The following is a 24,707-nucleotide window of genomic DNA, read 5'->3' as shown; positions in this document are numbered from 1 at the left end:
CGTATCTGTGGGTATGTTTTCGCGGGAGTGTCTATAACGGCCAAAAGAATTTATTTGCTTACAGGCTTGCCATAAGATGTAATCTTACACGTCTTATCCGTTTGTTCTGTTTAACAAATTTTTATGAGGGCAAGACGGTAGTGAGAGACACAAGATAAGATACAAAAATTGACTTCTAGATTGGTCGAGCAATGTCATTTTCTAATCGACTCGCGAGCCTACGGGCTTGTTTTGGGAGATTACCGCAAAGAGCTGTTTGATGTTCTGTATTATCGCTCATTCATTCTCGTTCAGTACATACTGGCAAAGTTTTGTCTCTTGGTCTGTACAGAGACCGCAGGTTTTGGTTCCTGTTTCACAAACGGGTCGGCCTTTTCGTGGTACGGCCTGTTCCCAGGCCGACTGTCTTTCGCGCGTGTAGGAGACTTTTCCCTGGCATCTTTTTCGTTCCTGAGTTTTTCGCGGTACTCTTCCACCTTCTTGTCGATCTCGCTGTCCTCAAGTCCCTCATCCTCGAGTGTCTCTCTGTACTCCATCACCTTTATCTCCAGCTGTCGTTTGCGCTCGTGAAGGTCGATTTCTCTGTCTCGAACAGTAGTGGCAACCTGTTTGCGCTCGTGTTTCTGCCGAAGCTGTCGTCTCAAATACTGTTTACCTCCACTCTCGTCTATCCGAGCGTCCCCATGTAAGTTGCTGAGGTTTCGCTGCACGTATCCGTTTGTGCCCGAGCCCCTCGCGGTGCTCAGACCGATTCCATTATACATTTAAATTTTAATTAATTTTTGCTGGCGGTGCAGATCATTTTAGCATGTCTCAACAGATGCTAAGTCGCTGGATAAAGCGGGAGAACAGCTCGTCTCCCGTGCCAGACGCGGCCAACGGCGCAAAATCTGTGGCTAACAGCCACGGGAACGGCAAGGCTCGTTCCACCCCGTCGAGTGCGTCCAACGCGTCGTCCATCGACGCGTTCAGGTATTCCGCCACTGCTGGATCGCTGACCCGCTCCAGATTCGCCGACAAGCTTAAGGGATACACTGTCGGGGCCCGCAAAAGGCCGTCCAGCGAGGACGACGAGGATGCCCCTAAAAAGGCGAAATCAATCAAGCTGACACCGCTCGAGCAGCAGATATACGAGCTCAAGATGCAACATAAAGACAAACTACTAGCCATCCAGGTTGGCTACAAATACAAGTTCTATGGCGAGGACGCTCGTGCCGCGTCGCAGATCCTGAACATCATGTACATTCCAGGACGGCTGTTTTTCTCCACGTGCGACGACCTGTACGATAAATTGGCGTACTGCTCGATTCCCGACGTGAGACTCCATATTCATCTGAAACGACTGCTGAATGCCGGCTACAAAGTTGCCGTTGTTGACCAAAACGAGACGGCGGCCATCAAGTCCACCACGTCGTCGAAGAACAAGCTGTTCGAGCGACGCATAAGCAAGGTGTACACCTCGTCCACGTACATCGACAACGAGGACGTGATTTCTGGTGGCCGGTTTGTTGTCGCGCTGTCAGAGACGAGGAACAAGGAGAACGCTGTGATCTCGCTTGTGGCTGTCGACGTCTACTCGGCAGACATTATATACGACGAGTTCGAGGACAATTTTGTGCGCAACGAGCTGGAAACCAGACTGTACCATGTCGATCCGACGGAATTTCTTTTAATCGGAGAAATATCGTCGGAAACACAAAAGGCGCTCGATTTGTTCAAACGGCACACTCGTGAGTCTGCAACGAGGCTGCGGTCCGAGGCCAGAGCTGCAAAGACGTACACGCAGATCGCCGATGTTCTGAACGCGAACCTGTGCGACCAAGCTTTTGATCTCGTCACAAAGCTTCCGGTATCCGTCCAAGGCTGTTTTGCAGAGCTGGCCGAGTACCTCGGCGAGTTTGAATTGGCCAGTGTGTTCGATTTGGTGGACAAATACACGCATTTCTCCAGCGTCCATCGATGCATGATTCTAGACGCAAACACTCTGCGCAACCTCGAAATATACAAAAACAGCACCAACGGCGAGGAGTACGGCTCGCTGCTGTGGATGCTGGACCACACAAACACGCAGTTCGGACGCAGAGAGCTCAAACGGTGGGTCGGCAGGCCGTTGACGGACAGAGAAGAGGTAGCCAGAAGAGCAGACTCCGTGGAAAGCATTATAGAAAACTACCAGTCTGCAGCCATCGAGTCGACCGTCAAGCTTCTGCGCAACTGTCCGGACCTAGAGGCAGCGCTCAGCCGCATCCACTACGGCCGGTCGAAACGCAAGGACACTTATATGTTTCTGAAGAAAATGAACGAGATTCTCCAGTTTTACGGAGACCTCCCGGACGCCTATGTCCAGACGAACCCGTTTCTGCGCGAGATATTCCACGACCTCAAGACCGCAGCCACCTCCAGACTCAAAGATTTCCGGAATCTGCTGGACATGGTCCACTCGCCAGCGGCCATCGACGACACCAGCTCCGAACACGTGACCGGCTATTTCAACACCAACTTCTTTGACTACCACCTAATCCAGCAGCATCTGGACAACATTTCAGAGGTGGAGCAGCAGCTGGAAGCAGAGCTTAAGGATATCCGCAAGACCGTTGGCCGGCCGGGCATGGGCTATGTGACCAACAACAAGGAGCCGTACCTGGTAGAGGTGCGCAACACGCAGGTTGCCAGCTTGCCGAAAGACTGGGTGAAGATCAATGGCACCAAGTCCGTGTCGCGGTTCAGGACTCCGTCGGGAACTGCACTTTACAGACAGATCCAGTTCCACACCGAGATGCTCCAGAAAGAGTGCAACGACTGTTTCACTAGGTTTGTCAAGAAAATCGACGAGTACTATCTCGATCTGAACAAAACTATCCGGCATCTCGCTGTGTTGGACTCGCTCATTTCTCTGAGTGTCGCCTCGTCGCTCACCGAAGGGTACACAAAGCCTGTTTTTGTGGATGCTCCGTGCATTGACGTGAAGAACTCTCGTAACCCAATCTCGGAAAACCTCAAGACATCAACCCGTTACATCCCTAATGATTTTCGAATGTCAGACTCAGAAGGCAGAATAGCCCTGATCACAGGCCCGAATATGGGAGGAAAGTCGTCTTTCATCCGTCAGATCGCACTGATCGTGGTTATGGCACAGACAGGCTGCTACATACCTGCGGAAGCCGGCTCGAAGCTGAGCATTTTTGACTCGATCCACACGCGAATGGGCGCGCAGGACGACATTATCAAGGGCGAGTCCACGTTTCAAGTGGAGCTGAAAGAGTGCAGTACCATCTTGAAAGAATGCGGACCACGCTCGCTGGTTTTACTGGACGAGGTGGGCCGTGGAACCAGTACGATGGACGGCTTCGCGATAGCGCACTCGATTTTGCGGTACCTTGTTACAGACAGGTCGCCGTTTGTACTATTCATTACACACTATCAGAACCTCAAGTCATTTAACAGGTTCAAAGAGGTGAAAAATTACCATATGGGCATCCAAAAAATTGGTGAAGATATCGTCTTCACATATAAACTATCGGCGGGATGCTCTGATCGTTCATACGGTATCAATTGTGCAAAGTTGGCGGGACTGCCTAAACCGGTTCTTGAGTCCGCACACCAGAACTCGGCCAGGTTCGAAAACGACTGGAGACTAAAGGAGGCACTAAGTCTGGCACACAACTTTCGCACTCTCACAGATACCAAAGACTATGCGAAGCTGCTGGAACTGGCACAGGACCTGGCCTGATCACATTTTCAGGAACCGTCGGCTGCTGACGTTGTCGGGCTTCGTAAGCGTGTAGGATATATCTCCCAACTCTGTGCCTTCAAACCGCATCACATTGCTATCGTCATTGTGATGTATCGTAACGGAACTAAAGTTTTCAAACGGGTCCGGGGTGTTGCTTGAATGGGCTGGTGACGAGGAAGTCTTGCGCTTCGACTTGAGCGTGCCGATGGAGCCCTGCGTCGTCTTCCCCTCCTTGTCGCGACGACCCTTCTTTTGCGTGAACACAGGGATCATTGGCGGTTTCTGGTTCCTGAGAAGGGCCCATTGAACGTTCTTGAAGAATGCGTGTGTTTTGATCTCCGACGCGCCGCTGCGTGAACCCAGTCGTTTTGTCTCATCCTTGATGAGGAGTTTCTTTATCAAGTTGCGACAGCTGCTAGAAACAGAGTTGTAGTCGGGGAACTGAACCTCGTTTTTCAAAATGTTGGAAAATGTCTGGTTTCGAGTAGACCCTTTGAACGGCGTGATGCCATAGATCATCTCGTAAATGAATATTCCCAGGGTCCACCAATCAACTGCGGCAGTGTGGCCTTTACCCCAAATGACCTCGGGTGCAATGTACTCCTCTGTGCCAACAAACGAGTTAGTTCTAAAGCCATTAATACAAGCGTTCGTGTCTAGCTGAGGAAGGTTGGTTGCAGACTTGTGCGACGAGACTAATTCGGGTCTCTTGATATGGTCAGTTTGTTTGGACAGGTCGAAATCGCTCAACATGATGTGTCCCGACTGATGCAGAAGGATGTTTTCTGGCTTTAGATCTCTGTAGATAAATCCCATCAAATGCAAATACTCTAACGCAGCAACAACTTCAGAGGCATAGAATCTTGCATCGGCCTCGGAAATGCACTTCATTTTGCGTGTTTGCAGTGCTCTGAAGAACTCCCCTCCCATACAATACTCCATGCACAGATAAAGATGGTCTTCTGACTGGAATGAGTGATACAGCGTAACTATGAATGGATGGCATGCGGTGGCCAGTATTTCCTGTTCTGCCAGTACTCTTTTGATCTTGTTACGCTCAACCATTTCCTTCTTGTTCAGAATCTTCATCGCATATAGTTTCTTGTTCGACTTCTCTCTCACCAAGTACACTTTTCCAACATCTCCTTTACCGAGAAGCTTGAGCTTCTCAAATGACTGCGGTGTGACTTCCACGTTGGACACCTTTATTCCTGTGCTCGAATAGTTTCTTCCAGAGCTGCCAGGCGACCTAGAATCGCTGGAGTTTGTGACCTTGATCTCACCAATATGTTTTGATATGTCGTTGATCTCCGGGGCGGAGGCAGGCGCTGTATTGGTATCAACGAGCTGTTTAAGTCCAAGCGGGGCAGACGCAACTCGTTTCAATTTTTTCTGAATTGACATGGATTTTGAGCTTGGAAGAGTCGGCTCCTTGTATTCCTTCAGTTCATTGTCGGGTGGCTCGCTCACGTCCTCCGTTGAGGATGCATTGTATAATGTTGTGGTTGAGTTATTTACAGAATAATCGTGCTTCAATTTGACTTGAAAGTCGTCAACAGGGTTGATGTAGTCCTGTTCTGCGATATCGCACTCTTCGGAGGCTGCGGTGAGCGAGATCGACGGCACAGAATACGGCTGAACAGGGCTGGAGGGTGACCTCATGCGGCGGAATTTCTTCATAAGTGAGTTGCCGTTGCTTTCTTGACGTTCTTCCTCTTCGTCTCCTATTACCGGTCCTTCCTGAGCAGGATGCAGGTCTTCGTGGTCGGCGACGGAGTTGAATCGGAAGATCTTTTTGATTTTGGTTAGTGCGCTGTTCTTAGTAATCTCATCATCGTCTAGTTCTCCGTTGGAGACGTTCAGATTGAAGTAATCCTGATGTGCCTCGTCGCTCGTCGTTGGTGGGGTCTGAAGATGGTTGGCGGACGATTCATCAATAGTCGGAGTTGTGCTTTGCTCAGGCACGTAGGCCTTTGATTGTGCAGAGTCCTGTCCAAAGCTGAAAAACCGTCCTATCGAGAGTTTACGAGAATTTGACCTCGATCGTGATCTGCTTCGGTTATGCGATTGTATGCCCGTGGACGAATGTTCAGGTAGCGATAATGGCTCTGTGGTGGGGCCGGTCGAGTTCGGAAACACATCCTGCTGGACAGCAGTTGTGGGCGGCGTATTTGAAATCGAGTCTCGCTGCTGTCGGACGTTTTGGGATGCGGATGTGTCTGCTTGGTGGGCGACGTGGCCCGGGCTATTTTCCGACGTCATGGCTTTCTAGAGACTACTTGGGCTAGCAAAAAGCTGAATTCCACAAACACACTTGAATGACCAGGAAAGCCAGGCTCGGAGCTAAAAAATTGTGGTAAGTGTGTTCTGATTCAACAAAGGTCACTAAGCCTTAGAAACAAAGTTTTTTTATTCCGCAGAAAAATATACATTTGGAAGCGATATACACGGTTATATTATTAGATGCGCTCATCTCTGTCAGCTGTTGGCCAAGTGTGGAGGCAACAGGAAGTTGGCAATAGAGTCTTTAATGTAGTAAATGTGTCCGCAGTGGCGACAGGTCATCTTGCCGTTTATTATTTGTGTTTCCAATAGTAGTGAATGCAAGTCCTTGAGCAGCTGCTCGTTGTTCTCGATGCCCTCCGGCTTGGTGGATGGGAGAGATGTGTTACCCAGATCGGCCGCAACTTGGACGACAGCGTCCCAGTTCAGTCTGGGAAGCATAGAGATGAGGAACTCTGGATTGAAGTCGTGTTCCTGAAGCTGGAGTTCGCACTCCTCGTACTTCAGAGGGAACGAGAGGTCCGATGCATCGCAACTTTTGACCGCACACTTGACGAAGTTGGTCGTAAGAAACTTCATCAGCTATAGATAAAAATTAAATATTTTTTCAATATTTTTTACCGTTAATTTTTCATTCGTGCCTAATTACATGCATCTATGCATAGCTCAGTTTTGGAGTCTTTCTGCGATCTTTTGCGCCATGTCATGATGACCACCTTTCACGAGCACTTTCTGCAAGTTTAGCAATTCTTCTGCAGACGGCCCGCTACCTTTGCAAATGTCTAAAACTGCATTTAGAAGCGACATCGGATCAGTCTCAAGTCTAGTCCAGAGGTCGACAACTTTCGTAAACAGTCCCAAATCTTTCAGGATTAGCTGAGCCCACTTGTAGTTGTATATCTCCAAGCTCGACTGGCCAACTTTGCCCTTCAACTTAGATTTTGCCAAGGTTATCCGATCTCCTTTAGCCTTCGTCTTGAGGAATCTCTGTGTGATCTCCGTATGTGCCTTTCGTGCCGATTTCAGGGCACGGCTCTTATCATCCATAGGAGTGGTGAGCACGACCTCCATCAGAACCTGGGCCAGAGAATACAATTCTAGATCGTAAAGCTGCGAAAAAACCACCTTGAAAATCTCGTCTGACTCTGTTTGGAAGCTGGTGGTTCGACTCAAGTACTGTTCGATAATGCGCGATAGATTCAGAACGTACTGCAGCGAGGACTGTTGCGAGCTCGTCAGTCGACTATAATTCTGTTCCAACTGATGATACACGTTAGCAGGGTCATACTGATCCTCCACAGCGTACGGCTGCATTCTGTAGTGTCGTACCAGCCGTCGGCCATCTTGATATTTCTTAGGCATTGTGGTGTTTTCGTTCGGGTTTTTAAACTTGCTGACCAGCCGACGCGGCAGTTCGTCAATTTCCTTAGGAACGCTCAAGTTGGTGTTCTCCAGGTATATAGGAACGCCGATGCACTCAGTCAGCTCATCAGGAGTCGATGGAAAGCTTGGCACCGTGTCATTCAAGACAGATAGCGTTTCTTGCTTATTGGCAGGCGTTTCAAGCAAGCCTGGCCGGAGGAAGCTCACTTTCTCGAACGGGCGCTGTCTAATGTAACTAGCCAGTAATCCATATTCCCCCAAAGCCAATTCCGACGGAGCGTCCTCACGCACGACATCTATTTTTGTTGTGTACTCCTTGATGAATGGGGGTAGGAGCATGAAGAAGATTAGGTGTGAGCCAAAAGACACAAGCTTCAGATCTTCGAAGACACTCCAGCCAGATGCCGACAACCTGCGCGGAAGTGGCCTCTTGGGCCCCATGTGCATCCATCTAGGCGAGCTGAACTGTCCAAATCGCCAGTTGGAGGCACGGAAAACTCGAAAACCCGTGCGGCCAAACATCTGTTGATATATTAACCAATGAAAAAATTACAATTGAATATAGGTCTCACGATTTGTCTGGTGTAGAGGTGGACAGAAATATTTAGAATTTATTTCAGATCATGGTCTCTCACTTGTTTGTTTCTGGAGAATTGAATGGGGTCACAGGCCTGAAGCCTGTTGAGAACCCTCCCTTTGAGTACAGATTCAAGATCCAGTGTACTGCATGTCGCGAGGAGCACGACAAAGAGATCAGCATTAATTTGCTTGAGAAGCACGAAATACAGGGGAGTAGAGGGGAGGCCAACTTCGTGTTCAAGTGCAGTTTCTGTGGCAAGCAGTCAAATGTCGAGATCTCGCTACCCAAAAACTACACTGGGTTGACGCAGGATTCTAAAAGGGCAGTGATACTGGACATTGAAGCACGAGGGGTCGACCTGGTGGAGTTCATACCTGTCGGCAATTTCGAGTGCGTCTCTGAGCACGGCACCAAGTTTACGGAGGTGGACATCAGCGAGGGCGAGTGGTACGATTATGATGATAATGCAGGAGCAGAGGTGAGCATCACAGATCTGAAGTGGGAGATAGCCAAGAAGTAATGACTTGTATGAAGATCGGACATCAAACGTAGTTTGGTAGTAATAAAGAAGTACTTAATATGCGTTTCAGTGACGTTCCGACAACGCCAGTTTGCAGAGCGTAGTGTCTACTAGTCTATCTCAAAAAGGAATTTAGACGGAGCAAAAACGACGCGTCGAAAAAGGCAAACGAGCCGAATTTTTTGATTCAATCTTATTTAGGGCAAACCTCATACGCCATGGAAAGCAACGCCGCTGACCAGCATGAGAGCCACCCGCCGGAGTCGCCGCTGCCGTTAGAGCTGCTGATGGTGGTGTTTCGATTTCTGGACCCCGGGTCTCTGAAGAACATGGCCCTTGTTTGCAAAACCTGGTATCGTCTTTCTAAAGACAACTCTATGTGGATGCAGATATTCAAAGAGAGATTTAGCAATATCGGCTCTGTTTTTCCACGCGTGTCGCGCACAAGACTATGGCGGACAGAGCTGATCGAACGAGAGACGCTCATAAAAAACTGGAAGAAAGGAAAGGGCGTTCATAACACATACAATCTGGAGAGTCTTTTCTATACTACTGATCTCCAGTGCGACTTCAAGACCAATAGGCTCATATCGTTAAACAAAAATACCGGAAATTTGGTGACGTGCAGCCTCAACAACGGTGCCAACGTCGATCTGCAACCGTCCACGATCCCCAGCGGCACTACTGCCTACGCCATGAGCAAACACAGTATCGTCTTTGGGAGATGGGACAGCAAAGTGTATGGCTCACTCCTCAACCACAAAAACATACTTCTATCCGGAATCAAAGAATTCAAAGGAACGGGCCATCGAGGGATGGTTACGTGTGTGAATGTCAACCAAACTGAGCTGGGTAAAGAGGGTAAAATAGGAGCAATCACAGGGGACGAGAACGGAACTATTGTGGGCTGGGACCTAAAGAAAGGTGCACAAGTTGCACAGTGCAAAATCTGCGATGCGACAATCGCTAAAGTCGACTCGGACTACAAAGATGTGATTGTGGTTCTAGATACCCAAGGAGCGCTATATGTGGTGAGGAATATGTTTAGTGTTTTTGACTGCACGCCTCGGGTGCACGAGCTACAAGTCTCACTTGAGATGAGTCCGCAGAATGTGATGTTCATGAAGATGTATGTTGATTACGGAGACTGCAATATCGTCCTGATCGACGAAAATGCAGTGGAAATTATATCCTATAGAGACAACCTAGTGAGAAGGTTTGTCACTGACGAGACAATTTACAAATCCAGCCTGGAGCAAAATGGTACCGCGCTTACCAAAAGGGACGCCGAGCTGGTGGGAACAGACCCGCTGTTTTTGGCAATTTTGTTGAAATCGGGAAGAGTGCTGGTATTCAATGTTCGTGCATATGAGTATCAAATCCGGCCAGTTCTAGATATCCTTCCAAGGCTGGCCTACGAGGACGACGATTACCAGAGGGTTGTCGCAATAAACCAGAACGTGGACTTACCAGCTCTATCAGAGGTTGCGATAAACTCGTTGGTGGTTGCAGTAGGATCTTACAATGGAAAAATCGAATTCTACGATATCACTACTGGCGAGTTCTTCAGAAAAATAGCCATCAAATCGAGCTCGAAAATGCTTCAGCAAGTGGGCAGCCAGCTGCTTCCGATCACCAATATTGTAATGGACCAGTCGCTGTCCGCTGGAGTAGTCGCCTATGGCTCTATGGTGCAGTTTTTCAAGTTTGGTGACTTCTACAAAGAGCTAGAAGCAAAACGCAAAAGAAAGAACTTCAAAGAACGCAAATACAGCAATAATCATATCAAGGAAGCTATTAAGGACTACGAATACGAGCTTCAAGAAGAGGCACAGACCGTTTCGAGAATCCAGAAGTACAACGGAGACCATCTTGAAGACTCTGACGAAGAGCTTCAAATGGCTTTGGCTCTGAGCATGTCAATTAATGAAACTTCTGTTGACTCACAAGAACAGGATGAAGATCTCCTAGTGGCAATAGAATTGTCCAAACAGATTATTTGACAACATGACAATATATAGAAATAATTCACCAATCGTCATCATCATCGTCTTCCTCGTCGTCACTATCGCGGCGGGCTTTTTGTCGAATGGCAGCAGCCAGGCCACCTGCCAGACTTTGTTCTTCTTGTTGTTTTTGCTTCAAAGCAGCAGCCAGACTACCTGCCAGACCATCAGACGATGCAGCTGGTGTTGTTGCGTTTGTGCCATTGGTTGACGCTGGTACGGTACCATTTGTAGCAGAGCCATTTGTCGTGGAATTAGAAGTGGCAATGGAAGGAGCAGGTGGAGCAGCAGGAGCAGAAGAGCCACCGTTTAGGATATGTGCTGGCGGATCGCACGGAACAATGTAAGCTGTAGGGACCCATCCTTCCCTCGTCTCATCCAATGACTTGGCCAAAGACCATCCGGCTCCCTGGTCCTGCAAAATATACATCACTGTATCTTTTGTAACCGGGAACTCAGAAGGAGAGCCAGAGCCAGGGAAATCGTAAGCGGCTTTGAAAGTAGGCCATTTGGGTTTGGCAGCCGTCGCTGGAGGAGGTGGAGGTGGCGGTGGAGGAACATGGCTGGCCTGGTTTGAATTAGCACGTTGAACTGGCTGCGCTGCTGCTTGTGGCGCTCTTGCTGGCTCAACATGAGTTGGGCGACTCTGTGGAGGTGCAGGCTTTGGTTTATTGACGGCTGGGGCAGGTTTTCTGTTCACCGGTTTCCTATTGACCGGTGGTTTTGCTGCCGAGGGCTGGGATGGATGGTAGGCAGCCATAGCGGCAGCAGTTGCCTGGTTCGGCACATGGGCGACGGGGGCAGTGTTGCCAACGGTACGCTTGTAGTCCGCAATAGCATTACCGTTGCTCAAAATAGGCCGTCCCTTCGGCTTCTGTCTAGAGGTGCTCGAAGCTGGCAATCCAGCCGCAACCTTGACGGTACCTGATTTGTACGAGTCTCCATGTTTTGGGCTCGTGCTGTCGGCCTGGAATTTCACCACATGTGGCTTTCCTGGTTTCTTGTTGTAAGTGATGGTTGGGCCGATGTCGATACCTAGCGATCTATTCAGCTTTTTCAAATGAGTCACCAACTCTGTCTTGAACATAGTATTGATGAAAAGATCTGGCTGAGCGGTCGAGTTAAGGTTGAGCGCAACCCAATCATCCTGATATTGGGAAAGAGACACTTTCTGAATAGCGGAAACCGGGATCTTTGTTTCGACAACATAAGAAACCTTTCTGTTGACCAGCTCCTCCGCAATCACGAAAAATTGTGAACTGGTGAGGACATAAATTCTGTTCAGTCGTTGGGAGGATCTTCCGAACTTCGAATGGAGTATTTGTCCCCGGGACGAAAAGATAACATAATCAGAAAGCCCTATAGACTGCATCAAAAACTTTCCAAATCCACCAGTTTTGTCGTTACATCCAAGATAATCTCCCATGTAGGCTCTAGAGCCCAGGATACTGAGCGCTCTTCTTTGCTTCTTGTTGACGACAAGAGAGGTACCGTAGTCTCTGAGTTGCTCGTACTTGTTACCGCCCACTCTTTCTCTCCACATCTTTTGAACAAACTTTGCGGCGTTCTCTCTTCTCTTGAGCCATCTTCTGCAAGCTCTTTGTATGACTTTGGCTTTATTGGCCCAGTAGTTCTCTCTCATTTCTTCCAAAGAGAACAACGTTTCAGGTTTCTTGATAAATACCTTAGTGACACCAAGTTGCCATTCTGTGTTTGGAATGCCCGTGTCTTGCAAGATCAGGGAGGTTGCAGTTTTGGCATCGCCATCCCATATGTATTCACCAGCGTATGATGTCCTGGTGGAAAGAAGATAGAATCTTTCCACAAATTTGTCGAATGTCTGTCTATAAGCAAATCCTGCTCTTCTGATTCTGACGTTCTCTTGCAGACCCAAGTACTTGACTTGATGCAGCACTGCTTTGGTGTCGTACTCCGTTGGAGATCTGTTCTGGTTAGGCTTTATCGTTCTAATGTAAGAGGGCTGGGCTTGAGAAAGAGTGTCGACCAAAAGGTTGGCACTAGTTTTGATTTTATCACCCGCAGTTGGTGGTCTCTTCTTGGAAGACGTGTCAATCTTCTCAGGGAAGATTGTCTGAATAAAAGTATTCTGGGACGTTCCGATCATCTCAAGCAGATCCTTGAGTAATTGATCCTTGTTCTTGTCTGTCATTGTACCTATATCGTAGGTCACGTCACCAGCATAATGCTTGATAATAAACTTGGAGGATCTCAATTCGAAGTGGGGGTTGCTGCTGACCATGTTCAGTCTCTGTGCAAAAGACTGGTCAGCGGCAGAAGAGTCAGCGTGGGCAGTTGCACAGGCATCATTGAGCGCGGCAAAAATTCCTGGTGGACGCTTTGATTCAATAAGATCGCAAACAATCTTGTTGTTGAAATAGTTGATCGGAGTCCATTGAATTTGCTCTCTGACATATTCGTCCTGCTCGGACTTCAGTGTCAATTGGATAAAGATTTGTTGCAGCTTCTCGTTGACATAGTTGATACAGAGCTGCTCAAACGAGTTGTGCTCGAAAATCTCAAAGCCGTAAATATCCAAAATACCAATGGATCTATGAGCCTCGAGGTTCAAGCTCTGGAAAGACTTGTTCACTCTCTCAACGATCCAGTCGAACATGTTATTGTACAGCCCTTTGGCTAAAGCGTCTCTGCTTGCGGTTGCCTGAACAGGGTTCAAAGGAACATGATAGATAGATCCCCGTCTCATGCCATGCGATGTCTCCATTGTTCTTTCGACAATGGATTTCACCAACACCTCCGGACTGACTTGGAGAAGGTAGGCAACGAAATCGGTCACTCCAGTGTCTCTGACTTGAGCGTTACCTTCTGCGTCCTCGACAAACGTGATGTTACCAATCCACAGAATAGCAGCCAGCACTCTGAACACCTGGTCCTGCTCCTCCTGGGTGAGTCCAATGGTCGTCATCGAAGCAATGGTGTCCTTAAAGTCCTTCAGATCATCAATAGAGTCGACCGAGGTGCAGCCTGAAGCACTTGTGTAAACGTACTGTTCAGGGCTCTGCACACCAAATGTCTGCCTATATTGATCACTAGCTCCTTTGGTGTACTGGTAGAAAATGTGGAAGTTTCTCTCGTTTTTTATCTGCCCCACAACTCTTTGTTTTTCCAGGAGATAGTTTGTGATGTTAGCACTGACGGGTTCGAATGACTTGTTGAACTGTATTTCGAGGTACTTTCCGTGTCTCGACGAGTTGTTGTTTCTGAGAGTCTTGGCGCATCCAAAGGATTCGAGAAGCGGATTGGTAGCCAACACCATGTCCTTGATGCGCTGGATATGGGAAGACGACGTGTACGAGCCTGAGACAGCAGCAATATATTGCATGATTCTCTTGGCCGCTTCGGTTTTTCCTGCTCCCGACTCGCCGGAGATAATCACACACTGGTTCTCGTTATATGCCCTCATGTTATAGTACATGCTCTCTGCAATTGCAAAGACGTGCGGTGGCACCTCAAGTCTGTTCTTGTTTTTGTAAGAGTTCAGCACTTCGTCCGTGTAGATGCCTAGATCCCGGAAAGGATTGACAGAAATCAACACATGCCCAATGTAAGTGTAGATGGTGCCATGATGGAATCTTTTCTCCAAGTTGTCGTTGATTGTCTGATCGCTGATGGTGGACAGTAACGTCAAATCACTGACCCCGACTTCTTTTCTCTTATTCGACTCGAACTGGGCTTTTTTCACCGGAGCATTGGTCTTTTTAGGAGGCGGACCTGTTCCGCTGTTCTTTGTTCTGACTGCTTTTCTGCTCAGCACTGCCATCGCCGAAAAAGTACAGGTTGTCTTAAAATAAAAGTGTTTGCCCTTTGATAAACTAGCGGGCCGGTCGGAAGTCGATCGACGCAAGCCGAATCAATAGGCTTTGAAAAGTGTGAAAAATAAAATAAAAAGAAAAATAGGTCTAATCCGAGAATCTCATTACACCATGTGGGAGGACTACTTTTCGGTGCAAATCTTCTTCATCATCCTTCGAGAGACTTTGGAGTCGGCCATCATTGTTTCGGTGCTTCTCTCGTTCCTCCAGCAAAATTTCACCTCAAAAGATGAGCATGGCTCACATGTGGTCCAGGGGTCGGCCTCTGTGTATCGGGGTTTGGTGCTTCAAGTTTGGGTCGGTGCGCTTGCCGGCCTGGCCATTTGTCTTTGTCTCGGTGCGATTTTCATTGCCGTTTTCTACCTTGTGGGAAGCGATCTTTGGTCTGTTGCCGAACGGGTTTGGGAAGGCGTGTTTAGTATCGTTAGTGCGCTGATCATCGCCGTGATGGGAATGGCTCTCTTGCGTATAAACCAACTACAGTCCAAATGGAAGTGGAAGCTTGGCGCTGCTTTGAACGAAAACGAAGAGGAGATGCTCCAGGACTTCCAAGATGAACCTATGTCCGATTACTTGACCAAGTCTGTGAAGGTGCGCGCAAAACTCAGAAAATTCACCCGTAAGTACGCGTTGGGGATCCTGCCTTTTGTGACTACACTACGCGAGGGTTTGGAGGCTGTCGTTTTTGTGGGAGGAATCGGTGTTAACCAGCCAATATCTTCTTTTCCACTGGCCATCATTACCGGCGCCCTGGCGGGCACAGGAATCGGCGTCGTTTTATACAAGGGAGGAAACAAGATGTCACTTCAGTTCTTCCTTGTTGTTGCCACGTGTTTCCTCTACCTTGTCGCTGCCGGCCTGATGTCGAAGGGTGTTTGGTTCTTGGAGCTCGAACGGTTTGTCCAAAAATGCGGTCAGGACACTTCTGAAACCGGCAGTGGGCCAGGATCCTACGATATCACGAACTCTGTGTGGCACGTCAACTGCTGCAATGGGCTCACGGACGGTGGATGGATGCTATTCAACGCGCTTCTTGGTTGGACTAATTCTGCCACCTACGGCTCGGTTGCGTCGTATATTCTATTTTGGTGCTTCGTGATCGGCCTGATAAAGAGCAGAGAGATAATTACTACAAACGGTTACTTACCAGGAATACCTTTGCGCTACCAGCTGAAGAAAGTCAAGAAGAGAATCGCCATAAACAGGATCCTGTTGGAGGAACTTGTGCAGGACTATCATGACGTTTCTAGCAACCACAGCATCGATGAGGTGGCTGCTGTCAACGAACAGAGCACCCTATTGCATACCTCCGATCATTAAGCTAGCACAGTCTAATTTTGCAGCAGGAATCTTAGCAAGTTTTTCGAGCCGTATGGGGGGAACGCAACACTGCCGGTCAAGCAAGTAATCAGCTCGTCATCGGCGGTGAATGCCCTTGCAATCACTGTGTATGTTCCTGGCGGAACCTCGTTGGGGATCTCGACAATCTTGGTCAGATCGTAGCTGTCCTTCTTGAGAGGACACTCCATATCGACATTAGGCAACTCCTCGCAAAGATCGTAAGTCTGGTGCAATAATTTAATGTATCCGTAAGTGACATCCACCTCAACATAGGCGCCCTCGTCAACCTGCTTCGAAAGGTCCCCTCTGGCAACGATAGTCAGGTTGGTTCCGCGTTCTGGAGGGTTAGGCGATACATCCACATGAGTCAGCTTGAGGAGTTGAGGGGACGACGAGTCGCACAGAAGAAGGGGAGAGTCGCCCGGAACGGGCTTGGTGTCCTGGCCTGGGAAAGCGAATGGGCTAAGCGAAAGACAGCTGGCAAGGGAGAGCAAAAACACTAGAGGCACAGGGAAAAGCATTGGGAAGCAAGCACTGAAATTAGCAAGGAGGCAAATAATTTTTGAGAGCGACAAGCCGTCGACAGAATCTGCCGACAGAAAAAAGGTCGACTGGCGACGATAACGCAATAGTACATGGTGTTACGCAGTGGTGCCTGTCTGCGGAAGTGCGCTGACAATCAGGCGGGAGAGCCGCGACTTTTTTTCCGCTGCCTCAACACCACGCTATGGAGACACTGTTCACCGACCGCGTCACCCCACCCCGGAGATGGCCTCATCGACGGAGAAAGGGTAAGCGAAAAAGGTGAGGTGCGAGGTGTAGTGGTCCGAAAGTGCACGCAGGCACCGGTGGCAGGGCAAAGTATGAGGGTGGCTGGGGCGGCCGCTAGCAGCAGCACGACGAGCGCAACCGCGTGCTCAGCTTAGTTCAGGCGTTGCGCGAAAAAACCGTAATTTAAAACATGCAACTATGGCCACCACGGCCGTCTTATGGCCGTTTTCAGGGCTGTGCCGGTAACCTGCATGCTCAAATTTGCGGTGTCACGGATCCATAGAAATAGTATATATATGGCTCTAAATATCTTTTCCTCAATTATTAGTTCAATTGACACAATTGTTATATAATGACTACCGTTACCAAGCTCTTTGCCAGATACGTTTACGACTCTAGAGGAAATCCAACCGTCGAGGTGGATCTCACCACCGACAAGGGATTGTTCCGCTCTATTGTGCCATCTGGTGCCAGTACCGGTGCTCACGAGGCTGTTGAGCTGAGAGACGGCGACAAGTCCAAGTGGCTCGGAAAGGGTGTTCTGAAGGCTGTTGCCAACGTCAACAACGTCATTGCCCCTGCTGTCCTCAAGGAGAAGATCTCTGTTCTCGAACAGGAGAAGTTCGACAAGTTCCTGAACTCTCTGGACGGAACCAAAAACAAGGGCAAATTGGGAGCCAATGCCATCCTTGGTGTTTCTCTTTCTGTTGCCAAGGCTGCTGCTGCCTACAAGGGCGTCCCATTGTACCAATACATCAGCGAGCTTGCAGGCACCAAGAAGCCATACGTGTTGCCAGTCCCATTCCAGAACGTTTTGAACGGAGGCTCGCACGCCGGTGGATCCCTGGCCTTCCAAGAGTTCATGATTGTGCCAACTGACGCTCCATCCTTCTCTGAGGGTCTCAGAATGGGTTCTGAGGTCTACCACCACCTCAAGTCGCTGGCCAAGAAGAAGTACGGCCAAAGTGCCGGTAACGTCGGTGACGAGGGAGGTGTTGCTCCAGACCTCTCCACCCCTCAGGAGGCTCTTGACCTGATTGTCGAGGCCATTGAGGCTGCCGGCTACACCGGCAAGATCGGTATTGCTTTGGACACCGCTTCGTCCGAGTTCTACCACGACGGCAAGTACGACTTGGACTTCAAGAATCCAAACTCCGACCCAAGCAAGTGGCTCACCGGACAGCAATTGGCCGACTTGTACTCCAAACTGATCAAGGAGTACCCAATTGTGTCGCTGGAGGACCCATTCGCCGAGGACGACTGGGAGGCATGGTCCCACTTCTTCGCCACCACCAAGATCCAGGTGGTTGGTGATGACTTGACTGTCACCAACCCAGACAGAATCAAGACTGCCATCGAAAAGAAGTGCGCCGACGCTCTGCTCCTGAAGGTCAACCAGATCGGTACTCTGACCGAGTCGATCAATGCTGCCAAGGACTCGTACGCCGCCGGCTGGGGTGTCATGGTGTCTCACAGATCTGGTGAGACCGAGGACACCACCATTGCTGACATCGCTGTTGGTCTGAGATCTGGACAAATCAAGACCGGTGCTCCGGCCAGATCCGAGAGACTGGCCAAGCTCAACCAAATCCTCAGAATCGAGGAGGAGCTGGGCGACAAGGCCATCTACGCCGGTAAGAACTTCCACAAGTCTGCTGCCATCTAAATATGTACACAGGTGTAAGGTGTGACAAGAAAAAATATAATGCAAGTCCCTATTTTTGTCTCGAGAGACGTATTTAATTCGGCAATCCATAGTGACAAGTCTGCACAAGAGGAGAACACATGTCTAATCGCAGTTCTTCGGGGTCCCCGAAAGCGGCACGACAGCAGCTGGTCACGGAAGACTCCATCAAGTTTCTCGAGCACCACCTGGAGCGGCGACATGTTGCCAAACGAGCGTGCTTAGCTTGTCGAGAGAAGAAAATCAAATGTGACGGCGAACTGAAGTCTGACGAGTCGGGCAACAAGAGCTACGGCAAGTGTTCCAACTGCGCCTCATCGGGCACCGAGTGCGTGTTTGTGCCCAGCAAGCGAGGTGGCCGCAGGAGAAAGAACTTCTCAGTGGACTCCTCAACCACGCAGTCTCACGGCTACTCGTCCTTTGCAAACGACCAGTCTCTGAAACGCCAGCACTTTGATCCCGAGCGACGGTTTGAAACAGAAAGCACTCCCAGCATGTTCACTTCCGACGCTGAAGAATCTTTTCGACCCGCTCACCACCACCCTCCGCCGGGTAAGTTTGCTTCCAAGTATCTGCCACCTCCGGTTGCCAGATACGACGATCTGGGCAAGTGGGCTGGTCCAAAAGAGCCGCGCTATGGCAAATACCCGTCCAAGGACTTGCCTTACTCCGAGCCCTACTTTTACTACGGCCATCCTCCACCTCCTCCGCCGCCGGGTCCACATCTTCCAGGCCACGGTCCGCCCTTGCTACGGCCTCCTGGGCCTCCGCCGCTTCCTCCGCCGTCTCCAGGAGCGTTTTCTCCGTACCATCCTCCGTTCCATCGCATGCATCGCCACCACCACCATCGCCATCCGCGTCACCATCACTTTCACCACCATCATCCAGATCCTTACTTTGACCCCCACAGGGTGCCGTACGGGTTCTATCCGCCGCCGTCGCCTGGACGACGCTCGTCACTGTCGTATTCAGACAGCGACAGCCGAGTCTCAGGCTCTGTAGCAGGGGAGTCGACGGGAAAAAGCACGTTGCTACCACCTTTAAACCACGCCGTTGGACAGCACAGCGAGGACGAGACGTCGGGAAACACAGAGGACTGGGTCAACAGACAAAAACAGATACAGGAGCAGTATCCCCGGGAAGACCAGATGTCGATTACAAGTCTGCCCACGATCGCTGGTAGCCAAACGCCAAAGCACCAGAAATTTACAAAGTCTGAGCTCGAAAAATATGGGCTGCCTTCATGGGATGTCATAGACGCAGTGGTACAACTGTTCTACAAGTATATCCATCTGTCGTACCAGGTGCTGCCAAACTTGAAAGAATTCCTGGACAAATTTTATTTGACAGACGAGAATGTTGCAATACTAAGTGCGATTTTCGAAATGACTGTCCGATATATTAATCCGAATGAAGTGGAGGACAAAAAATATCTTGACGAGAGTTATTGGCTACAGAACTGTTACAAATATCGCCACAACCTGTCAGTAGAGGCAGAGCTGTTGATTTTGACTCTCACCTGCACCTCTGGCGAGGACGACCAATTGCATCGCTGTTTCCGTCTGATAAAGAGCTCGGGATATCTTGATGTGCTGAAACGGAAGTCGCAAGCCGACTACAACGAGATGCTTGATATTTCAACAGGCCGTCAGCTGAAAGACCGCGAGCTGCTGATCCGATGCGTGTGGAACGTCTACAAGTTCCAGACGTACCGACGGGCCAACTATGGCTATCCTTACCAAAAACATGGATTTTTCAAGCTGCCTGAACAATTGGAGCTACCTCTGGACGATATCGTGTACTATAAAGAGTCGGCTTCCTTGGAGTCCTTCAAATCTGCGTTCAAAAAAGCCCATTGTTCAGAACGGATCAACCTGAACGATCCGGCCAGGGACGAGATGCCCGACTCCATGATGCTAATTTTATCTTGTCATTATATGGACGAGGTGATGGACAATGTTGCCGAAAATGCCCTGTTGACGGAAAACGTCATCAAGCTGGATTCGCAATTGCAGAAAATGGCATCGCTTCCTAATTTCCGTCCTTATACTATAGAAAACAACCGTCTGCTGATCGACGCCAATGTCCTGCTGTCGTGTTTCGTGAACAAGCTCTCTCTCATCATCCTGCACTCCTCGATTTGCTGGGCAATGCTTCCGTTGCATCCAAAGGACTCGACACAGTGTCCCAACCCGCTTTCACTGATGAACGACAGTCCGACGCCGTTCCCAGACGCCTCTCAACTGGTTTCTCCGATGGACGTTCGTCAATGGAAATCTTTTGTCACGTGTCTTCGGGCTGCCTACGATATCGCCTCTTTGGTGCAACTGGGCGAAGGCATTTGCGCCGAGTCGCTGCGGATGGACACCATGTTTCCTGTATGCGTGGGTCCATGTTCCACAAACGCAGCCGAGGGATGTTACAACACAGATCCGTCGCTGGTGGCCAAGTCCAACGTGCAACCAACAACGGAGCCGTGGGTACAGTACCCGTCGTTCTGTTCAGTGGGAGTGTGCAGCTCTGTCCCGATACTGGGCTCTGCACTGCTTTTCCTTCGCCAACACCAATTCCGTGTGGAAAAAATACAAGGACGGTACACGGCGTCCGTACTGCGCGGAAACGAAATACTGGCCGAATGGGACGTCGATGCCGAGAGCGCGGAATTCATCTCGGAAAAATTGCGCGACAACTATCTTACCAACAAGCTTCGCCTTATCAGCAAGTACCTTTCTGCTGTTGGAAAATTCAGAAGCGGTGTTCGTTTGGCGGGAACGATCACCGACGAGCTGATAAGCCGTTTATCGACTACCTAATTTATTGGCTGTGTGGATGTAAAATAATTAATGTCGGTTTTAGATCTTTTTTCTCTCAAGGGCAAGGTTGTCCTTATCACGGGCGCCACCAACGGCATTGGCAAGGCCATGGCCCAGGCCCTGTACGAAGCGGGGGCGTCAGTGATTCTGACGCACAGACCAGCGACCGATCCCGCGTCCACGGTACAGTTTCTGCGTGACTCTTATCCGGGGTCGGAATCCAAAATAGGCACCATCGAGGTCGACCTGGGCGAAGTCAGGATAGAGGACCTTGAAGCGAAAATTGTCAGGCCCGCTCTGGAGTTGTCTCCTACAGGAGTGATAGACATTCTCATCAACAACGCGGGTGTCACCAACCGCGACTCCATCGTGGACGCTTCTTTCGAAGAGTACCACAAGGTGCTGCACGTCAACTTGCACGTGCCGTCGGAGCTCTCCAAGCTAGTTGCCAGACAGATGATCAATAAGAAGATCAGAGGAAAGATCCTATTCACGGCTAGTCTAACGTCTTTCCGTGCTGCTTCCAATCTCGCAGCGTACACCACGTCCAAAGGAGCTATTGTGCAGTTTGCAAAATGCTGCGCGGTGGAATGGGCCCAGTACGGAATTAACGTCAACTGTATTGGCCCGGGATACATCCGGACGAACATGACAACGTTCCACACCAGCGACGAGGCTAGAGAGACCCGTATCTTGAACAAAATCCCAAGAGGCAGATGGGGCACTCCCGAAGACTTCAAAGGACCAGTGGTCTTCCTGTGCTCGGCCGCTAGCGAGTATGTGGACGGAGAATGCCTGATGGTGGACGGTGGATTTTTAGCTCTGATGTAAACCGATTTTAGACTATTTGTACTTCATTACAAACGCGGGACACGAGTTGTTCAGCACATGCGTGTTGATCCACTCTGAGTTGCTAGGAAACTCAGTGAAGCAGCCAGCACACCTTCCTGGAGCAGTGTTTCTGTTTTTGAAACGAGTCCCCATCGGATAGATGAAATGGCGTGCTTTGAGGTGCATCTTGAGAGTGTCTCTTCTCGAAAAACTACCTGTTGGATGACATATGGTTCCACAATACTCTGCCCAGGAGGTCTTAAAGTCTGCGTCCTTATTGGCAGAGTGATAAGGGCACTTGTATGGAAGCATGTCGCGATGTTTCTTCATATGTCTCGTGAGATACGACTTCAGTTTCAGCGAAACATGGCAGATATCACAGATATACGAGTCTTGGTCCGACTCTGACGAGGTGGGCGAACGGACAAGCGTGGATTCAGACCCGTCGGACGACGATCTTGGAAGCGAAGATTGCGAAGAAGAAAGCACGGGATCTTCTTGCTTGATTGTTGGAAGCGGGGTGACAGCTTGGCGGGCAGCCAGAGATTCTTGCGCCAACCTCTGGAAATGTAAAAAGTGTTCATGGTCGAGGGTGTACTCGTTTCCGAGGGCATCCTCTTCGTCGGAAGAGTCGTCTTCAGGGTCGGCGAGATAGTACATAGCGTCGGACGTCGACTCGACAGCACTGGACGATGCGATGCCTTTGGTGCGTTGTTTCAGGACCTCTGATAGGTCCCAGTTCATAGGGTTTGGCTCACTGAAATCGTACTCGAAATCGTCCACTGCGCACTTCTTGACAGTGCTGTTGTCCAAAGATCTGTCCACAGTGAACGACTGCTCAAAAAGCGACTCTGTGCTGCTGACGGCGCGAATCCATGGGCTGAGCACTTCAATAGCGCTGCCTATCGGCCGGAACAACATCAGGCCGCTGTTGGGGAAAATCAAGTGTTGCAACATGTCAAACTAAAATACTCCATCTACTAAAACTCGAAAAAAAGTGGGAGGGAAAACAATATTATTTTTACAAAAGCCAAGATAAGGAAGAATTTCGGTTTGCCGTATGCAAAATTAGATCCTGTGCAGCAGGCACGCACAAATGGTGTGAGAAATCGTTGGCGATCTGAGGAACCGTGGTCGTTTTGACCTTCGCCCTATTGGCCCCCTCAGATGACGCAGCACTTGGCCCGCTAGACACTGGCCCCCCCCTGGTACAAAGACTGCGTCATGACCTTACGATCGGACTAAAAGGTGCGAGGTGTGGTACCGTTTTTGGCTGTTTTTTTGACGGATTTTTCAGTAAAAAAGAAACATAAATAAGTTTTCGAAAAGATCGTATTGGTGTACGGGTGTTAGATGAACGTGGAACGGTTGTTTGAGAAGCGGGGGGCGGAGGAGGTCGACGACAGCGAGGCCAAGAGGCCCGCACACAGTCGTGAAGAGCGCGTGCTGGAATTTCTGGAACGCGATGTTGTGGCCGAGCCTCAGAAAAATGCGGAGTACAATGTGCAATGGGTCAAAAATAGTCTTACGAAACTGGGTGAGCTTGTGACTTCCAACCTTCAGATGCGCGAAAAACACTCTTCGGACCCGACCAAGCTGATGGACAGCGAGTTTGAGCTGTTTCAAGGGCTCAAGGTCTGGTCTGAAATTAGTATTGCTCTGGTCGAGGCACCCGATTATCAGCAATGTTATGCAGCGCTAGTAGAGAGCCCTGTTTTTGCAGAAGTCGTGGGACTTCTTGCTAGCCATCCCAATATTGATGTGCGCGAGCAGGTTCTTTTAATTCTGGTGGATTTGGTGGAAGAAGAGCGGGAAGAGTGTCGTTCTGTGCTAGGCCAGTATTTTACGGATTGCAAGATTGGAGACCTGCTTGGCAAGTTCCTTGAGGGGCTGGATTCAATTGAGGACCGAGGGCTCTTTGAGCAGTATTCTACGCTATGTCTAGGATTTGCGATAACTCTAGCTGAGTTCGAAAATGTCACACTGACCAGACGCAACGGGCTGAATGATAAAGTTTTGGAGATAATCGAATCCATGCAACAAGTTGACAAAACGAGCCAGTATGCAATGGAATATCTACAAGAGCTGCTGGTGGGATGTGAGCAGTCTGAGATTGAAAGCTTTGAAAAGGACAACGACGCAGATCTAGTTGAAACTTTGATGGTGGTATGGTCGAAGCTTCGTAAAGTGCCAATCTCAGGCACCGAAATGACAGAGTTGAAGGAGAACTGTATACTACTGCTGGCCTACGTTTTGCGTTTTGACGCCTACAGAGCGCGGTTTCTGGAAAACGAGGGACTGGAGCTGGCGATGTTGTTCGTCAATAGCGATGTCTCCAAGCAGCATATCAACGCTGGTCTCAAAATTATGGCATCTGTTATAGATGAGAAGACAGGACCGCTGGTGGTGGAGATGGGCGTTTTGAAACCACTGCTAAAGCATTTTGAGACGAAAGCTCCGAAAGAAAACTCCTGCTCTCCGCATGTCCTCAGACTGCTTTCCCAGCTCTATAAATTTCTGCCGTTTGGATCTGATGCGCGAATCAGGGTCACGAATAAACTAATACACAAGGAGTTTGCCGGTCTGAAGAAAGTGCTCAGACTGTGGAAATTGTTAGAGGCCGACGATAGCGACAACGAGCTTAATCTCGAAACCTTGGCCCTGGCTAACACGGTGCTGCTATGGGTCTTTAACGAGAATCTAGTGACTCTGGCAGGCGCACAGCACCTGCTGGCTGAACACGATATCAAGCCTCCCGAGTTTTTGCAGGCTGTCGATTTGGATATAGAAACGGCTCTGGACGTTGAAGAACGCGAGCTGCTCACGTCTCTCAGAGACTCTGTGGATGCCAAGCTGAAAAATGGCAGAAGCGAAAAATAATTTGATAGAATTTAAACTTTATTGTTTTATA

The 24,707-nt window shown here is 49.4% G+C and overlaps 16 protein-coding genes across 16 annotated transcripts; 8 read left to right on the top strand and 8 right to left on the bottom strand.

The window, feature by feature from the left end:
- Positions 1 to 175: 175 nt before the first annotated feature.
- Positions 176 to 764, bottom strand: KL928_000078 (uncharacterized protein; the record flags this gene model as incomplete). Its single annotated transcript, XM_043206512.1, has 2 exons — positions 176 to 201; positions 302 to 764. The coding sequence occupies 2 exons, from the start codon at positions 762 to 764 to the stop codon at positions 176 to 178; spliced, it is 489 nt and encodes a 162-aa protein (XP_043061973.1).
- A 44-nt stretch (positions 765 to 808) lies between these two features.
- KL928_000077 (uncharacterized protein) lies at positions 809 to 3,730 on the top strand (the record flags this gene model as incomplete). The annotated part of the gene is made up of 1 exon (XM_043206501.1): positions 809 to 3,730. The coding sequence occupies one exon, from the start codon at positions 809 to 811 to the stop codon at positions 3,728 to 3,730; it is 2,922 nt and encodes a 973-aa protein (XP_043061972.1).
- An 8-nt stretch (positions 3,731 to 3,738) lies between these two features.
- KL928_000076 (uncharacterized protein) lies at positions 3,739 to 4,624 on the bottom strand (the record flags this gene model as incomplete). The annotated part of the gene is made up of 2 exons (XM_043206490.1): positions 3,739 to 3,769; positions 3,873 to 4,624. 2 exons carry the CDS (start codon positions 4,622 to 4,624, stop codon positions 3,739 to 3,741), a joined length of 783 nt encoding a protein of 260 aa, XP_043061971.1.
- Positions 4,625 to 4,938: 314 nt separating this feature from the next.
- On the bottom strand, positions 4,939 to 5,995 carry KL928_000075 (uncharacterized protein; the record flags this gene model as incomplete). The annotated part of the gene is made up of 2 exons (XM_043206479.1): positions 4,939 to 5,061; positions 5,204 to 5,995. 2 exons carry the CDS (start codon positions 5,993 to 5,995, stop codon positions 4,939 to 4,941), a joined length of 915 nt encoding a protein of 304 aa, XP_043061970.1.
- A 216-nt stretch (positions 5,996 to 6,211) lies between these two features.
- Positions 6,212 to 6,595, bottom strand: KL928_000074 (uncharacterized protein; the record flags this gene model as incomplete). The annotated part of the gene is made up of 1 exon (XM_043206468.1): positions 6,212 to 6,595. The coding sequence occupies one exon, from the start codon at positions 6,593 to 6,595 to the stop codon at positions 6,212 to 6,214; it is 384 nt and encodes a 127-aa protein (XP_043061969.1).
- Positions 6,596 to 6,682: 87 nt separating this feature from the next.
- Positions 6,683 to 7,921, bottom strand: KL928_000073 (uncharacterized protein; the record flags this gene model as incomplete). The annotated part of the gene is made up of 1 exon (XM_043206457.1): positions 6,683 to 7,921. One exon carries the CDS (start codon positions 7,919 to 7,921, stop codon positions 6,683 to 6,685), a length of 1,239 nt encoding a protein of 412 aa, XP_043061968.1.
- Positions 7,922 to 8,022: 101 nt separating this feature from the next.
- On the top strand, positions 8,023 to 8,499 carry KL928_000072 (uncharacterized protein; the record flags this gene model as incomplete). Its single annotated transcript, XM_043206446.1, has 1 exon — positions 8,023 to 8,499. The coding sequence occupies one exon, from the start codon at positions 8,023 to 8,025 to the stop codon at positions 8,497 to 8,499; it is 477 nt and encodes a 158-aa protein (XP_043061967.1).
- Positions 8,500 to 8,717: 218 nt separating this feature from the next.
- Positions 8,718 to 10,502, top strand: KL928_000071 (uncharacterized protein; the record flags this gene model as incomplete). Its single annotated transcript, XM_043206435.1, has 1 exon — positions 8,718 to 10,502. One exon carries the CDS (start codon positions 8,718 to 8,720, stop codon positions 10,500 to 10,502), a length of 1,785 nt encoding a protein of 594 aa, XP_043061966.1.
- Positions 10,503 to 10,527: 25 nt separating this feature from the next.
- On the bottom strand, positions 10,528 to 14,304 carry KL928_000070 (uncharacterized protein; the record flags this gene model as incomplete). Its single annotated transcript, XM_043206424.1, has 1 exon — positions 10,528 to 14,304. The coding sequence occupies one exon, from the start codon at positions 14,302 to 14,304 to the stop codon at positions 10,528 to 10,530; it is 3,777 nt and encodes a 1,258-aa protein (XP_043061965.1).
- A 163-nt stretch (positions 14,305 to 14,467) lies between these two features.
- On the top strand, positions 14,468 to 15,676 carry KL928_000069 (uncharacterized protein; the record flags this gene model as incomplete). The annotated part of the gene is made up of 1 exon (XM_043206412.1): positions 14,468 to 15,676. One exon carries the CDS (start codon positions 14,468 to 14,470, stop codon positions 15,674 to 15,676), a length of 1,209 nt encoding a protein of 402 aa, XP_043061964.1.
- An 11-nt stretch (positions 15,677 to 15,687) lies between these two features.
- KL928_000068 (uncharacterized protein) lies at positions 15,688 to 16,218 on the bottom strand (the record flags this gene model as incomplete). Its single annotated transcript, XM_043206401.1, has 1 exon — positions 15,688 to 16,218. The coding sequence occupies one exon, from the start codon at positions 16,216 to 16,218 to the stop codon at positions 15,688 to 15,690; it is 531 nt and encodes a 176-aa protein (XP_043061963.1).
- A 602-nt stretch (positions 16,219 to 16,820) lies between these two features.
- On the top strand, positions 16,821 to 18,134 carry KL928_000067 (uncharacterized protein; the record flags this gene model as incomplete). Its single annotated transcript, XM_043206390.1, has 1 exon — positions 16,821 to 18,134. One exon carries the CDS (start codon positions 16,821 to 16,823, stop codon positions 18,132 to 18,134), a length of 1,314 nt encoding a protein of 437 aa, XP_043061962.1.
- Positions 18,135 to 18,253: 119 nt separating this feature from the next.
- KL928_000066 (uncharacterized protein) lies at positions 18,254 to 20,965 on the top strand (the record flags this gene model as incomplete). The annotated part of the gene is made up of 1 exon (XM_043206379.1): positions 18,254 to 20,965. The coding sequence occupies one exon, from the start codon at positions 18,254 to 18,256 to the stop codon at positions 20,963 to 20,965; it is 2,712 nt and encodes a 903-aa protein (XP_043061961.1).
- Positions 20,966 to 20,995: 30 nt separating this feature from the next.
- Positions 20,996 to 21,796, top strand: KL928_000065 (uncharacterized protein; the record flags this gene model as incomplete). The annotated part of the gene is made up of 1 exon (XM_043206368.1): positions 20,996 to 21,796. The coding sequence occupies one exon, from the start codon at positions 20,996 to 20,998 to the stop codon at positions 21,794 to 21,796; it is 801 nt and encodes a 266-aa protein (XP_043061960.1).
- A 12-nt stretch (positions 21,797 to 21,808) lies between these two features.
- On the bottom strand, positions 21,809 to 22,753 carry KL928_000064 (uncharacterized protein; the record flags this gene model as incomplete). The annotated part of the gene is made up of 1 exon (XM_043206357.1): positions 21,809 to 22,753. The coding sequence occupies one exon, from the start codon at positions 22,751 to 22,753 to the stop codon at positions 21,809 to 21,811; it is 945 nt and encodes a 314-aa protein (XP_043061959.1).
- A 396-nt stretch (positions 22,754 to 23,149) lies between these two features.
- On the top strand, positions 23,150 to 24,676 carry KL928_000063 (uncharacterized protein; the record flags this gene model as incomplete). Its single annotated transcript, XM_043206346.1, has 1 exon — positions 23,150 to 24,676. The coding sequence occupies one exon, from the start codon at positions 23,150 to 23,152 to the stop codon at positions 24,674 to 24,676; it is 1,527 nt and encodes a 508-aa protein (XP_043061958.1).
- Positions 24,677 to 24,707: the final 31 nt, after the last annotated feature.

This window comes from Ogataea angusta, assembly GCF_019207475.1.
Source record: "Ogataea angusta isolate 61-244 chromosome Unknown 61-244_NODE_1_length_1302399_cov_90.877568, whole genome shotgun sequence".
Lineage (NCBI taxonomy): Eukaryota > Fungi > Ascomycota > Pichiomycetes > Pichiales > Pichiaceae > Ogataea > Ogataea angusta.
Note: the sequence above shows the minus strand (reverse complement) of the source record. Positions and strands in the feature narration are given on the sequence as shown.